Source organism: Mus caroli, chromosome 16, assembly GCF_900094665.2.
Source record: "Mus caroli chromosome 16, CAROLI_EIJ_v1.1, whole genome shotgun sequence".
In the NCBI taxonomy this organism is placed as follows: domain Eukaryota; kingdom Metazoa; phylum Chordata; class Mammalia; order Rodentia; family Muridae; genus Mus; species Mus caroli.
In genome coordinates this window covers 43,203,007-43,218,410 of record NC_034585.1, presented here as the reverse complement: position 1 = coordinate 43,218,410, position 15,404 = coordinate 43,203,007, and the positions used below count along the sequence as shown (strand labels likewise).

The window sequence follows — 15,404 nt, the reverse complement described above, 5'->3', positions numbered from 1 at the left end:
TAGAGAAACATTCACTTTTTAAGGGACTATGAAGCACACTTTCTTTTGTGGTAGGGAAGACAAAAATGAAGAGAAAGGGTATGGTGTAAAGATGAAGATGACTTTGTAAGCTAAGTGTAAATAAGTGTGAAACCATGGTATATGAAAATACATTCCTTTGAAAATCCATTGTAAGCTAAGAATTGAAATAAATATGAAACCACAGTTATTATGTATAAATGTTTTATTATTGTGAATGTTCACTATAAGGTAAATTTCATGAAGACAGAAACCTTGATTTCACTTATTGTTGCTACCTTTGGACCTAGAATAGTGTTTGATACAAAGTAGATACTGAATCAATATATATTTCAAAGATTGAATATAACAGATCTGAATTTATCAGAACTGTGTTAGTAGCAAAGGAATGATGAGAATATTTGTTATGTAACCATAAGCATATATCTTCTGTGCTGTTTTTCTTTCCATATATAAAATGAGGTCATTAGACTATGTGTCTACTTGGATTCCTTCAAAGGTTGATCTTGTTAAGTTTAGTGTCTTCATTAAATATGTGGCAATAAATACAGCAATTTCAAATTTTTCTTTTAAAAATAGGGTATCTAGCTACATCTTCAGTGACAATTGTAGATGGAAATGTGTTGACAAAAGATGCAACTCCTCAAAGTGAGTATAGCAAATCCTTCTATGTATCATTTCCAACAAACTCATACATCTTACTATGATATCTAAAAGATTAAGGTTTGTGAAAAGGCTGTTTTTCATTCTCTGCTATTGAGTCTCCCTGCCATGACCATGTATGGATAAGATGATCATTATTGCCTTCGTAGTAGAAGTTGATAGCATGTATTATACTATACTTTTCATTTGTCAAGGGATTTTAATGTAATATAAGTAACCAAGTTACAGGGATAGAAAAAGGAAACACATCAGTAGCAAGTTGGCATTAAACATGAAACGCAGAGCATCAACCACAGGACCACTAGGTCTGAGCAAAGAAGGACGATTCCCACATCTCCAACGTCACACATCAAAAACAGTGCATCAAAGCAAAACTAAATTTCAGCCTTATAAGAAAAAAAAAAGGTGGATTCTAAAAATAATTTTGTCTTTCAGCCAGCAATTCCAGCATGACTACTAAAGATGGCAACTATTCGGAAGCCTCCCGTGGGACAGATGCCAAGAACTGTTGAGTATTGTCATGGGTCCTCCATTCATTCACTCAGCACGTGCATTGAGCAACCACTATGCCCTGTGTTCATAACCATACTGTTGAACATTTAAAAGACATCTACCATGTTTAAAGTACTGTAGCAGGTGATTAGAATACATATATGGACAAAGCAGATCTAAGATCCAAATTCTTTGTGAGGAGAGACCAATACATGGTAACTGATGATATAAAGAAGAAAACTCAATACACAGACATAGGGAGAGTCACAGATGGGCATCAGGGGCTGCCACGGTACCTGGGAAATTGTCTTGAAAGTGATGAGTCTAAGGTAGGTGTGATGGTACACACCTGTAATCCCAGCATTTGGGGAGTGAAAGAGCAAGGATAAGGCTTCGAGAAGTAGCCTCGCACCTAGTTCAAGGTCAAGATAGTTGTTAAGACTTGATATACTACTGCCTGTCTCCTGAAAGGAAGGAGAAGAAGGAAGAAGGGAGGGGGTAAGTGGCAAGGTGATGGAACTAAAATCCAAGGAGTATGTTAGAGTTCATAGTGCATGTTACAAAGTGCAGACTAGTCAGGCTATGCATATCAGTAATAAAATGAAAGAGAATGAACTCCCAAGACTAGCTGAGGAACTATAGACAGTTGATGGCTGCTGAGGAGAGAGACTTGGTTTTCATTAAATGTGTGTCCCAGATAGGTTGATCATCTTCCAGTGGGTAATCCATACTCATGCATCTATGGGCAGCACTAATTAGGAGACAGACAGACAGACAGGCAGGCGGGCAGGCAGGCAGGCAGAGAGTCAGAGAGACAGAGAGAGAAGAAAAGGAAAGAAGATAGAGATAGATGATAGATTAGATACATAGAGATGCTGTATACATGTATGAACTTCTCAAAGAATAAATTTCAACATTATATTTTTTAAAAAATAGAAGATAATGTCCAATGCAATGTAAAGGCATCATTGTAATATGAAACAGCCTGAAGAGGACACATATTGCTTTTTAGTGGCAGAAGACAAATAGCTGCATGGGAAGATGACATGGAAAGTAGAACAAACAAAAGCAAGGGCACTGTTGGCCTTGGGTGCAAATTAAATTTAACTGATGGACTCTGGCACAAAGAACACGCACATTGAAAGCATTTAAGCGGCCCATATAAAAACATCTGTACTTGCTGGTTCAGTCACTAGGCCACTGGAAGTTTGTCCTCAGGAAATAAAAGAGAAAAAGAGAATGCATACAGTACCAGCTTTATTTATTTCTTTGGGGGACCTCAGGTCCAGAGTTGGATTAATCATAATCTTTAATTCATCACACGCCTCCATCGTTAGGCAATGGAAGACCCTCATAATTTAACAAGTCTTTCATTATACATGCTAATTATTGATACCCATGTTTATCCTTGGTGCCCCAAAACAAGGCATGAAAATGCAATGCTCAGAGGGGGAAGGGCATTGAAGGAGATGCACAGACATGTGGGGTTTTGATAATATGTGCCATGGTGGGCAATGGTGAAAAGAAAGAATATTGAAAAATTGTAAGAAAAAGAGCATTCAAATAGACTCTTCCCCTTCACATTATAAAAATAAAGATATATTTTTTAATTTTATAAACTTTATTATTAAAAAACTAAAAGAACAACACCTCACAGACCAAAACTAACCAGTCTGTACAATTTAATGAACTTCTTCATAGTAAGATTAAAAATAGTTTAAGATCTTGTTATCAAAATAAAAACACTAAAATATGTAATATGGTTTTTCTCCTGCCTCTAAAAGGATTGATAACTTACATTAAAACTAAGAAATCTGGTTCACACCAACCAAAAAGCAAGCATTGGCTGGACCTAGCCACCCACCCATACACACACACATATGTAGCAGCAGATGTGTAGTTTGATCTTCATGAGGGATCCCCAACAACTGGAGAAGAGGTTGTCCCTGACTCTGTTGCCTGCCTATGGAGCCTACTCCCTTAACTTGGCTGCCTGGTCTAGTCTTAGTGAGAGAGGCTGTGCCTACAGGGATTTGATTTGCCAGGGTGTGTTAATACCCAGCAGAGCCACCCCCCCTTCTCAGAGAAGAAGGAGATGGGGGAGGGCAGTGTGATGGAAGACTGGAGGCCTGTAATTGTGATGTAAAATTAATTAATTGATTGATTGATTAATTAATTAATTAAAAAAGAATAAAAGAAATCTGATTCATGAGAAGATTTTTTTTTTAAGTTTTAAATGCTAGTTTCACTGAGGGAGAAGATATCTGCCACAAATTTCACAATTGAAAGGACCCAATTCCTTTATATCTGTGTAAGGAGAGGCAGGTTGGCTAGCCCAGTTGGAACTAGTGTTCACAATGTGGGCAAGCATGAGGACCTGAGTTCAGATCCCTACCATTCACAGCAAGAGCCAGGCATAGCTATGCATGACTGTCAGCCCAGTAGAGTGAGGGACAGAGGAAGAGTAGAGACAAGAAGGTTGCCAAGGCTTGGTGGTGGGGTGCGAGGGCAGGGTGTTTGTGTGTGTGTGTGTGTGTGTGTGTGTGTGTGTGTGTGTGTGTGTGTGATAGAGCACGACACCTGGCTGCCACCCTTCTATGAGAAGCAAGACCATAACTCTGCAAATCCAAGTTCAAGAGACTAGCAAAAGTGAAAGAGTTTTTACTATCTGGTTCTGCAAAATGGACACCAGCATAGAGAGGCAGCAGCAATGGCTGGCCTGCTGATTCAGCAAGAGACAGATGTGGTTTTAAAGTCCCTTATCCCATGAAACTGCTACACTCCTTTTCCCGTAGGCTGATGATACACTAGCCAGTTACAATCTTCACACTACAGAGCATTATTTTTTTGTTCTTATTCATCATTCTCATTCTCTGTTATGTGACTGCCCGGTGACCAAGTGTCATGAACCACTTTTGCTTACCTGTGACTTCAGTCCCTAAAGTTACACCTGGACAAGTCAGTGAAATGCCAGTGAAAGATATTCAGAAATCCAGATAAATGAAAGAATACTTGTTGATTATAGGGTAGAAATTTCATGGCTTTGGACATTAAAGTTTGTTGAGACTTACTAGAAAAAAAAAACTGAATTCCGAGATAGACTTATATTGTGCATATAAGCTATTTTGTATTTTAATTTGCAACATAATACTTTTCAATGTGTAATCTTTTATTATTTAAAGTTTTTCTTAAATTATACTGGAATGTAGGGCATGGAAGAACATGGACCTAGTTGCACTGCATTATCTAACCTCATATCTACAATGACAGGCATACAGTGAATGAGTGACTAGATAATTGCATATGGAGAAAGATGACTCAGGCAGACACACAGAGAGACACCAAGAGATGAAAGGAATTACTTAATTGGAAATTTGTACCTTATTTTGAGACAATGTTTCACGTAGCCAAGGTTGGTCTCAACTCACTATTAGCCAAGGATGATTTGAATTGAACTTCAGATCCTCCTGCCTCCTGGATGCTGGGATTACAGGCATAAGCACAACCTAGCTCTATCTGTGGCGGTGCTGAGGATCAAACCCAAGACTTTGTGAAGTCGAGCAAGCACTCTACCAAAATGAGCTACACCCTCAGCTGGTAGTTACATATATTTATATTGATAATATATTAGACTGTGCTAGAGATAAGGACACAGAAGAATGAAGGGAGAAGGGGAGGAAAGGAGGAAGGAAAAGTGAAGAATTGAAAACTCTTGCCATCTTATCCATCAGTATAAGGTAGGGCACAGAGGTTATGTAAGACAGTTTCTCACTCAGAAACTAGGAAACAAAGATCCCATGTTGCTTTGTCTTGCTTTATAGTTTATATTCTGCATTCTTAGTCATTTTCCATACAGTTCATAATGAAATGAGCTATTGTGATCTTTCACATTCTCTGTTCTTTACCATTTGAAAACTTCATTTGAACATGGACCTCTCCTTAGTCTTCTTATTCAAAAATGGCCTCAGAAACAGGGTCTAGAAAGGGGCTCTGATATCCATCCGACAAAGGATGCTTCATTGTCAGGGAAGCCCCACATTCTCAATACTTCTAGAGTAAGGTACTATTGTCCTCTCTCCATAAGTTTAAAAGAAGAAAAAAAAATCCCCTGAAGTGGATTGCTCAATTTATAATCATTCACAAAAATCCATTAGAATCCAAAAAGCTGAAATTGACTGCTCACTCCTCAACTCTTTTGAAACCCATCGCTGCCAGTTGAATCGGGCTGTAACGTGACAGGCAATATTGGATGATGCATTTGGCAAGGTTCAGGACAGGCAATGGTAATGGAATTTTTTCTCTTCCCAGTATGCTTATTTCAATAGATTTATGAAGTACTCACAGCAAGAAAAGGAATGATAATGAATAGATTTCTGTGTCCCTAGGTCCTTTGCTGCTTGGGAACATGGTCTTAGATTTACTGTATGAACCTCATACATATTTAAATGCTGCTACCCTTCTGATTGCATTGCATTTATCTGCATTTATAAGAATGTGTTTAATGACATTTTGCTGTCATTTTGTTTACTAACTTAAAGAAATCTAAGCTGGGGTTTAAAATTTTTGGACCCTAATCCTGCTTTACTTCAGCCTCCAGATTTCCTGGTATCTGGTAATGAAATGTCTATTTTACTTTAAGTGCCTATGAAATGGGAATACTCTGGCGGGCCACCTTTGTAGCACCATGGGTGAGGTTAAACGAGTCTTGGAACACATTTTCACCTCAATGCTCAGGTGATCAGGCCGTGGAGTGGAAAATTGAATCTTAATTGCTTTCTTCCTGATTTCCCTTGCCATCCACCTGGTCTAGTGAAGCTTAAAACTACATTGAAACCAGTCCACCTGAGGCAGACTAGCAAAAAAGGCATTGTAGGTTTCTATCCCCTGAAGTCTCTGACTCACCACAGTACCAAAGTCAGCAAGTTCATACTCAACAGCAAACATACTCACATACACACTGGCACACATGTGTACACACACACATATATACACACATCACACATAGGGGTGTACACACACATACACACATGCAGATGCACACATACATATACACACAGAGACATATGTGCACATACTTATGTGTATGCATATAGACACTTGCACACACACATGTATATACACAGAGAGACATATGTACATGCATACACAGAGACATGTATGTACATATATAGATACATACACATTTTCAAGTCCTGGGACTCAGACTTGCCAGTACTAACTTTAAGAGAAGATTTTATTGTGTTTTTTTGGTTTGGTTTTTTTTTGGGGGGGTTATTTTATTTTATTTTATTTTGAGGCACAGACTTTATCGGGCTCACACCCAGAGTCCATTCGTCTTGAGGACCTCTATAAACTTGCTCATTTTCATCTCCATGTTCCTCTCTTCCTGTTTCTGTAGCCTCAAGAGCTGCTTCTTCTTCTAAAAGTGGATCTTGGCCTTTTCCTTCCACTTCTCCTCCAGAATGGCACTCACTGCCTGGTACCTCCACTGAACCCCAAGAGCCAGACTCCCCAGGTAAGCAAACTTTCTCATAGGCTTCAGTCACACAACCTTGAAAGCAGCGGGATCCATGGTTCTTTTCTTGTCTTAAGACTGAGGGATCCCATCCAACACTTTAAGGTAGTCCAGGGCAGCCTATCCTCACTTGGTCTTGTGGGACAACATGTCTCACACAGTGTGCTGGAAAACGGGGCTGGCAGCTCAGAAGTGGTAGGTTCCCAGAGAGGAGTCAGTGTTTGTTTGCTTTCAGAGAAAGACAAGGTACTTTAACTGGTTTCTGTAGAAATTTCCAGAAATGTTGATACCCTCACAGCATGTAGCCACCAGTTTCCAGCCCAGCAGTACTTCCTTGACCACCAGGCTGTGTAGAAGATGGCCACAGCTATCCATCACTGGAATCTGTCCCTCCATCATCTTTGCATGATGGGGGTGGGGGCGGGGATTTTGTGTCTTAGGTTATAAATTACTTAACTTTCAAATGTTATGTTGTTTTCTTCAGTTTTTGTTTTCTTTTGTTTTTACTTTCTCTTTTTTTTAAATTTAATTTTATTTGCAATTCACTTTTTACATTCCATATTTCATTTCTCACCTTTCCCCATCCACCCTCCACATTCTATTCCACATTCCACACCTCCTCCCCAGCCCATCCTGTCTCCACATGAATATCCCTACCTCCCACCCCACCCGACCTCTAAACTTCCTGGGGCCTCCAGTCTCTTGAGGGTTAGGAGCATCATCTCTGAATAAACACAGACCTGGAAGTCCTCTACTGTATGTGTGTTGGGGGACTCATATCAGTTGGTTTATGCTGTCTGTTTGGTGGCCCAGTGTTTGAAAGATCTCACACTTACAGCAAGTTGATCTTTGAAAAAGACACCAAAAATATGCAATGGAAAAAAGAAAGCATCTTCAATAAATGATACTGGTCTAATTGGCTGTCTGTATGTAGAAGAATGAAAATAGACCCATATTTGTCACCTTGTACAAAGCTCAAGTCCAAGTGGATCAAGGACTTCAACATAAAACCAGATACACTGAATCTAATAGAAGAGAAAGTAGAAAAGAGCCTTGAAATCATTGGCACAGGGGGAATTTCCTAAACAGAACTCCAATGGCTCATGCTCTAAGATAAAGTATTGATAAATGGGAGTTCATGAAACTGGAAAGCTTCCGACGGGAAAGAACATAGTTGACAAGACAAATTGGCAACCTACTGATTGGGAAAAAATATTCACTAACCCCACATCCGATAGAGGGCTAATATCCAAAATATATAAAGAACTCAAGAAGTTAATCACCAAAACACCAAACAACCCAAAATAATGGGGTATCGAACTAAACGGAGAATTCACAACTGAGGAATCTCCAATGGCAGGAAAACACCTAAAGAAATGCTTTCTTCAGTTTTACAAATGTGTTTCTTACTCTACCCCTAGTCCTGGCTAGACTTTTTCAGATTCTTGGTATTACTAAAGCTTAAGGATTGTACAGTAGTCCTTCTACATTTTTCGGGCAGAGGATGATGAGGACTCTAGAGTTGAGGCACATTTATAATCGCAGCACTCAGGAAGATAAGGCAACAGGGTCAGGAAGGAGGATCAAGAGTCCCAGACTCTCCTGTGCTACATAGTGAAAGCCTCTTTCAGAAATGAAGGGGAAGAGGCATTCAGTGAGAAGCCAAGAGTCAGTGGTAGCAGGATCAAGTCACATCAGAACCTTGAGCAGTGATGCAATGACCCTTACAGTCTCTCTGGTCCTTATTAGTTCGGCTCTCTAAACTCAGCATTCCTGTCCTCCACTTCCAAAGTCTCACTATTGGCTCATAGCCTGTTCTACTCTCTCTCTTCTAAAGCCTGGTCTGCTTCCCATCTCTCCACTGCTTCCTCTGAAGTCAGGCTCAAGAGAAAATGTTAATTCTCCAATTTAAAATTCTACTTTTGATTAGAATGTCATTTCCTCTAGCCACAAATACTATGGGTAATATCTTATTTTTATGGTTGGGTACCTTGTGAGGGTCCCATCTGTGAACTGGCTGGCCATGAAAAAAACAGACCCAGTAGTTACCACCACTGTGTAGGAGTGACCCCATAAATATACATATTCTTCTTGATTGGAAAAACAAGACAAAAAACAGACCACCCAAATTCCTGCATATGTTCTATGGATATTCTATGCCACCTCAGCCATTGTTCTGGACTTATGAATACTCCCTGTGGAAGATTTGACAGCAGAGAAACAGCTCATTAAACATCTACTTCCTGAGCCAACCATGGTGGGATACCTGCCTACAGTCTTAGCACTTGGAAGGTACAAATAGGAAGATCAGGAGTTCAAGGTCATCCTAAACTACATAGCAAATTCAAGGCCAACAACATGGGATTCGTGAGACTCTGCCTCAACAGTAAAAATGGGAAAGCCATCTGTATGTAGAAAATATGATGTAAAAATGATCCCACAAACTGGGTTGACATCAACAACCCTTTAAGACTAACAGAAATTATATGTGCTTTCATCAAAAGAACTACAGACATTGGAACAAAGTAGAATGGCACATATGTATACAAAAGCTTATATGCCAACTTTAAAAAGTAATTTAAATTTTTTAAAAGCTATTTTTAAAAAGAACTGCAAGAACTCAGAAAATAATGGATGTAGGTATAACTCAGAATAGATTTAACCACAATTGGAAACAGTTGCTAATGGGTCATAATTTCCTAAGCAACTATCAACAGGACTTAAGTGAATTGTAAACGTTATGAACCTAATGAAGTAGGATGCACTGACATTGATATAAGCCCTTACTGTAGATGAGAAGTACCCTCGCCTGATCAACAGACCTTACCAGGAGCCACTCAAGAAAAGATATAAGAACTTACACACAATGCTGCAACATGATATCACTATGTTCATAGTTGTGGCTAATACTGGTTTTTGTACAAACGAATGTTATTAATTACCCTGGTATTTGTTATTCCTGCACAAAAGCCATGCTTGTTAAGGATTTCAATGACAACAGATTCTCAAAAGATTTAACAGATGATGAACTCTTGTTGGCATCTGCAATAGTGTCTGGGTTTGGTGGTTGTTTATGGGATGGATCCCAGGTGGGGCAGTCTCTAGATGGTCATTCCTTTAGTCTCTGCTCTGAACTTTGTCTCTGAAACTCCTTCTAAGGGTATTTTGTTCCCCTTTCTAAGAAGGAACAAAGTACCCAGACTTGGGTTTTCCTTCTTCTTGAGTTTCATGTGTTTTGCAAATTGGATCTTGGGTATTCTGAGCTTCTGGGCTAATATCCACTTATCAGTGAGTACATATCATGTGTGTTCTTTCGTGTTTGGGTTACCTCACTTAGAATGATATCTTCCAGATCTATCCATTTGTCTTAAGAATTTCATGAATTCATTGTTTTTAATAGCTGAGTAGTACTCCGTTGCGTTAATGTACCACATTTTCTGTATCCATTCCTCTGTTGAGGGACATCTGGGTTCTTTCCCATCTGGCTATTATAAATAAGGCTGCTATGAACATTGTGGAGCATGTGTTCTTTATTACATGTTGGATCATCTTCAGGGTATATGCCTAGGAATAGTATTTCTGGATCTTCTGGTAGTACTGTGTCTAATTTTCTGAGGAACTGAAAAACTGATTTCCAGAGTGGTTGTACCAGCTTGCAATTCTACCAGCAATGGAGGAGTGTTCTTTTTTCTCCACATCCTCGCCAGCATCTGCTGTCACCAGAGTCTTTGATCTTAGCCATTCTTGTTAGTGTGAGGTGGAATCTCAGGTTGTTTTGATTTGCATTTCCCTCGTGATTAAGGATGTTGAACATTTTTTTAGGTGCTTCTCCGCCATTCCATATTCCTCAGTTGAGAATTCTTTGTTTAGCTCTGTACCCCACTTTTTAATAGGGTTATTTGGTTTTTTTGGAGTCCAGCTTCTTGATTTCTGCCTGATATAGTTGTCTCCTGAGAGGCTCTGCCAGTGCCTGGCAAATACAGAAGTGGATGCTCACAGTCATCCATTGGACAGAGCACAGGGTCCCCAATAAAGGAGCTAGAGAAAGTACCCAAGGAGCTGAAGGGGTTTGTAGCCCCATAGGGGGAACAACAATATGAACTAACCAGTACCCCCAGGTCTCCCTGGGACTAAACCACCAATCAAAGAAAACACATGGTGGGAATTGTGGCTCTAGCTGCATTTGTAGCAGAGGATGGCCTAGTCATCCATCAATGGAGGATAGGCCCTTGGTCCTGTGAATGTTCTATGCCGAGCATAGGGGAATGCCAGGATCAGGAAGCAGGACTAGGTGGGTTGGGTAGCAGGGGGAGGGTATGGGAGATCTTAGGAGGGGAAACTAGGAAAGGGAATAATATTTGAAATGTAAAAAAAAGAAAATATCTAATAAAAGATGATGAACTCGTGGGGCATGCCTTTAATCCCAGCACTTGGAAGGCAGAGGCAGGTGGATTTCTGAGATCGCAGCCAGCCTGGTCTACAGAGTGAATTCCAGGACAGCCAGGGCTACACAGAGAAACACTATCTCGGAAAAAATAAAATGATGAACTCATGTAATTACCAAACATAATGAAGTCTTAACACAGAGCATTCCAATCAAACACAGAACTCAGCATCATTTTGCTAGAAGAGTCCCAGGGGAGACTAAAAACTAGAAAGTGAGATGAATAAAACTTGGGCAGATAAGTGATAAAACTGGGTGATCTTTCATAAAACTACAAATTTAATAAAAGGTAGGTCATTGAAGCAAGCCAACACTGTCTTACAGAGAATTCTGTAAACAAGTATGCTTCAAGGAGACTATTCTCTCCTGGGAGAAAGCAATATTGAAACTATTTATAGTAGCTGAAAGAAGGGTTCAGTCGTTAAGTGCTTGCCTTGCATGTATGAAGGCCTCTGTTCAGACTCACAGAACCCATGTAAATATGATGTGGGTGTGGCAGCCTGCCTGTCGTTTAGTTTGGGAAGGAAAAGTCACGTGCACCTGCACTACCACCACCACCAGCAACAACAACAACAACAACAGCAACAACAACAACAAACCAGATAAATGGACTAGCTGTATCAGAAAACCCTGGACTTCACTGAGAGATCCTGCTTCAATGAATAAGGTGAAAGAATGATTGAGGATAATTTCAAAATTAAACCCAAGTCTCTGAATGCATGCACAACAACAGGTCTGCATGCATCCACATGATCATGTGCCCATGCCACAGACAGACACACCAAATACACGAGCAAGTGAGAAAAGCAAATAGGAGAACTCCCATCTCTTCGTCTTGCTGAAAGACTTTGTAACATATTTTGGTGTTGAACTTCATCCATGACCCATTTTAAGTTTATGAGACATGTTACATCAAATGGTAGCTCCTTTTTCTTCACTTCTGTCACTACCGCTAAATTCTTTTTTTTTTTTTTTTTTTTTTTTTTTTTTTTTTTTTGGTTTTTCGAGACAGGGTTTCTCTGTATAGCCCTGGCTGTCCTGGAACTCACTTTGTAGACCAGGCTGGCCTCGAACTCAGAAATCCTCCTGCCTCTGCCTCCCGAGTGCTGGGATTAAAGGCGTGCGCCACCACGCCCGGCGTACCGCTAAATTCTTAAATTCTTAATATAAAACAATAACTCTCAAAGGAAAAAACAAGCAAGCAGGTGTGGTGGTTCATGGCTGTAATGGCAGCACAAGAGAGAGAGAGACAGAGAGACAGAGACAGAGACAGAGACAGAGACAGAGACAGAGACAGACAGAGAGAGAGACAGAGAGACAGAAAGAGATAGACAGAGAGGCACAGACGGATCAGGATAAAAGTGAGGCCCGCCTGATTTATAGAGAGGTCCAGAGATCAAACAGACAAATAAAGTAAACTGTGTAAATATAACTCTCTCCTTTTCCAGAGTGGGTTTTATATTTTAATTTTATTATATAATATGTTTTACTCTGGAAAAAATGTTACACTGGTGGAAAAAATAAAAATTATTGAATCGTCAATTTGCATAATTTTAAGTACCTTTATTTGTATAATTTGTGTGGATTGTGACGATTATTTTATCATCACCTTGAATTCTGTTAAGTTTGTTTATTTTATTTAAGAAAAAAAATCAGTAGTGACAAGAAACTAAATTCCTTTCCACATTCAGGACAAAGCCTGTTAGTATTCACTGGTTACTAATTATAGAATATTCTTCCTTGATTCACTGACAATAGACACACAGTGAAAAATATTTTTGCTTAAAATAACAATTTCTCCTAAATAGCAATTGTTCAAACATTTTTACCTTAGCATAAATTAATACATCCTATCTTCTCTTGCAAACATACTCTGAGAGGATATTAACAACAGATTCCAGGCTGTGAACGTAAGGCATCAAAGGCAACACTATACTGAACAAAATAAGTTTATCCAGAAGCAAACAAACAGACAAACAGATCTGCTGCTTTCTTTACTCGGCAGAGATCCTGACCTGTTCACAATGGCTTTTTAATTAGTCATTGCATTTTGTCAATAAAATTACTGTCTGACAATCGCTTGAGCACAAAAATTAAGCATTAAGCAAATAATCAGTTGATCATCTGTAGATCTTAGCATTCTGTCTAGAACAAAAATTATTCAGTGTCGCAGAGTAGGGCTGGAGAATTATCCTGCAGTAGCTGCAGCTTCTAGATCTCTCTCTCTATCAGTGGCAGCTGCTGTGGACACGCAGAGGAGGCAGCAAGAAAGCTCAATGCTTTACTTTCATCCATTCATCTACTTGGGTCTTGGCACACTCTAAAGCCCCCAGCTGGAAGCATTATACCACTAGTATTTTAAATAAATAAGAATAGACTCTTCCTATTGATGGCAAACACATACCTCTGTTTCTTTACACTCTACTGGATGCTTGCTTTCAAAGGCAAGTGTGTGTCAAAACATGGGTCTTTTTTTTTTCCCCCAGAGATAGAGCAATGAATGAAACTGAATTGATAGCTCTGTTTCTGAAAGCATGTGTGCTACCTGGGTTCACTGTTATCCACTCAAGGGAAAGGCTTATTTCTAGGGGCTGCATAGACACTGTGCCAGGGCTAACAAGGCCAGTCAGTGGCTGTGGAGGTCTGTTAGTTCACTACTGATGCTGTTAAGTGTACACAGTTGACCAGAAATGCCAGGGACCCATAAGCACTAATGTCTTTATTCCTTCACGAATGCTCCTGCAAGGCGTTCAAGTTCTATTGACGTGTTTACATGACCAAGTTCCACCATATCATGTAGGGGCTTTCCTTTTCTTCCCATCTTTCTGCTTCTCCATAGCATGGGCATGAAAGCAATTGGAAACCCACTCTACATGCTAGGGGAGTTTTCTTCCATTCTTTCCTCATGTTTCAAAATGACTAATCCAGTCTACGTGCGTGCACATGGGAGAATAAGTCCACATATTTTACAAGAAAATGAGCATCTTTTCTCATGGCTCTAGAGGCTAGGAGCTCAAGATCAAGATACGGGCATTTGATGAAGACTGTCTTGCTAGGACCTCACATGACACAAGGTTAAAAGACCAGGGTGAGCACTATAAGAAGTCTCTTTCATAAGAGTTTCAAGACCCTTCATCAGGGGGAGAAGCTCCTATAGTGTAAAGACACTTCTTAAAGACTCACTTCTTACTGCTCTTATATTGTCAACGCCTTTTAGAGGAGGCACCTTTAAATTTCAACATGTCTGCCATCAGAACTTTTCCAACTTCCCCGCTAATTTCCCAATTAGGTAGACTTACAACCATTATCATGCCTTCAAACCCCACTGTATTTGAAATAATCAAACATACACTGCAAGAATGCTCATTATATTATGAAGTATCTGCTAATATACCTTTCCCAAATTGTTAAGTTCAATTGATAATTTAGGCAAAAAAAAATGACTAGAAAAGTTGACTCTGCATGTCTTCTTCCATGAGCAGTTTCATGGATACCCAGTGAAGTACACACTTCAGCTCCTTTGGACTCAAGCTTAGCTCCTCACGGTGAGTACCTGTGGTAGATGGAGTGACCCAGAAGAATCTCTGATGACCTTCTACCATATTGGGGTATGGCAGATCAGTATTTTAATTAGCTGAATTTCATCTAACATGTCAGATTATGGCTGTTACTCAGAAGTATGTAGATTCTGTTCTTTAACCTATCAGGAAATTTCACTCATTTGGTAACTGTTAGACAGATCCCAGAGCCCCAGTCTTGCTGTACCTACATCTTTAGAAATAAATTGCATGTAGAAACATTTCCTTAGCCCAGTCAGCTATTCTGAGACCATTTAAATTAAGATAATTTTCCCTGTAATGCATGAAATTCAGTTACGATTTTATGTCTCTTGATCTTATTGAAATGAGTGTCAGGATAAATCCAAGTGTTGTCTTTACATCTCTAGATACCATAATCAGTTCAACCACAGAATTTCCAGATGTCCTCACAACTGCAAATGGAACTACTAAAATTGACCATGGCCCTATCACCAGTGAGTTGTCTTTTATTTTATGTTTTGTTTACTCAGCAGATATTTCTGAGCACCTTTCCAGATACTCTCGCTCTTGCTGAGTATACAGGGACACTGGCATCTGGCAGATTCTGGTCTACTGGGGATGAGCTGTGTCTTAGTCAGGGTTTCTATTCCTGCACAAACATAATGACCAAGAAGCAAGTTGGGGAGGAAAGGGTTTATTCAGCTTACACTTCCATACTGCTGTTCATCACCAA

The 15,404-nt window shown here is 39.6% G+C and overlaps 1 protein-coding gene across 1 annotated transcript in view; it reads left to right on the top strand.

Annotated features, from left to right (window-relative positions):
* The window catches only part of Cd96 (CD96 molecule), an 84,632-nt gene that overhangs the window by 63,931 nt on the left and 5,297 nt on the right, over positions 1 to 15,404 (top strand). The window contains exons 9-13 of the mRNA XM_021184939.2: positions 598 to 666; positions 1,117 to 1,188; positions 6,572 to 6,688; positions 14,615 to 14,677; positions 15,079 to 15,165. Of these exons, the coding sequence (XP_021040598.1) occupies positions 598 to 666; positions 1,117 to 1,188; positions 6,572 to 6,688; positions 14,615 to 14,677; positions 15,079 to 15,165 (408 nt within the window). The remainder of the gene's footprint in view (positions 1 to 597; positions 667 to 1,116; positions 1,189 to 6,571; positions 6,689 to 14,614; positions 14,678 to 15,078; positions 15,166 to 15,404) is intronic.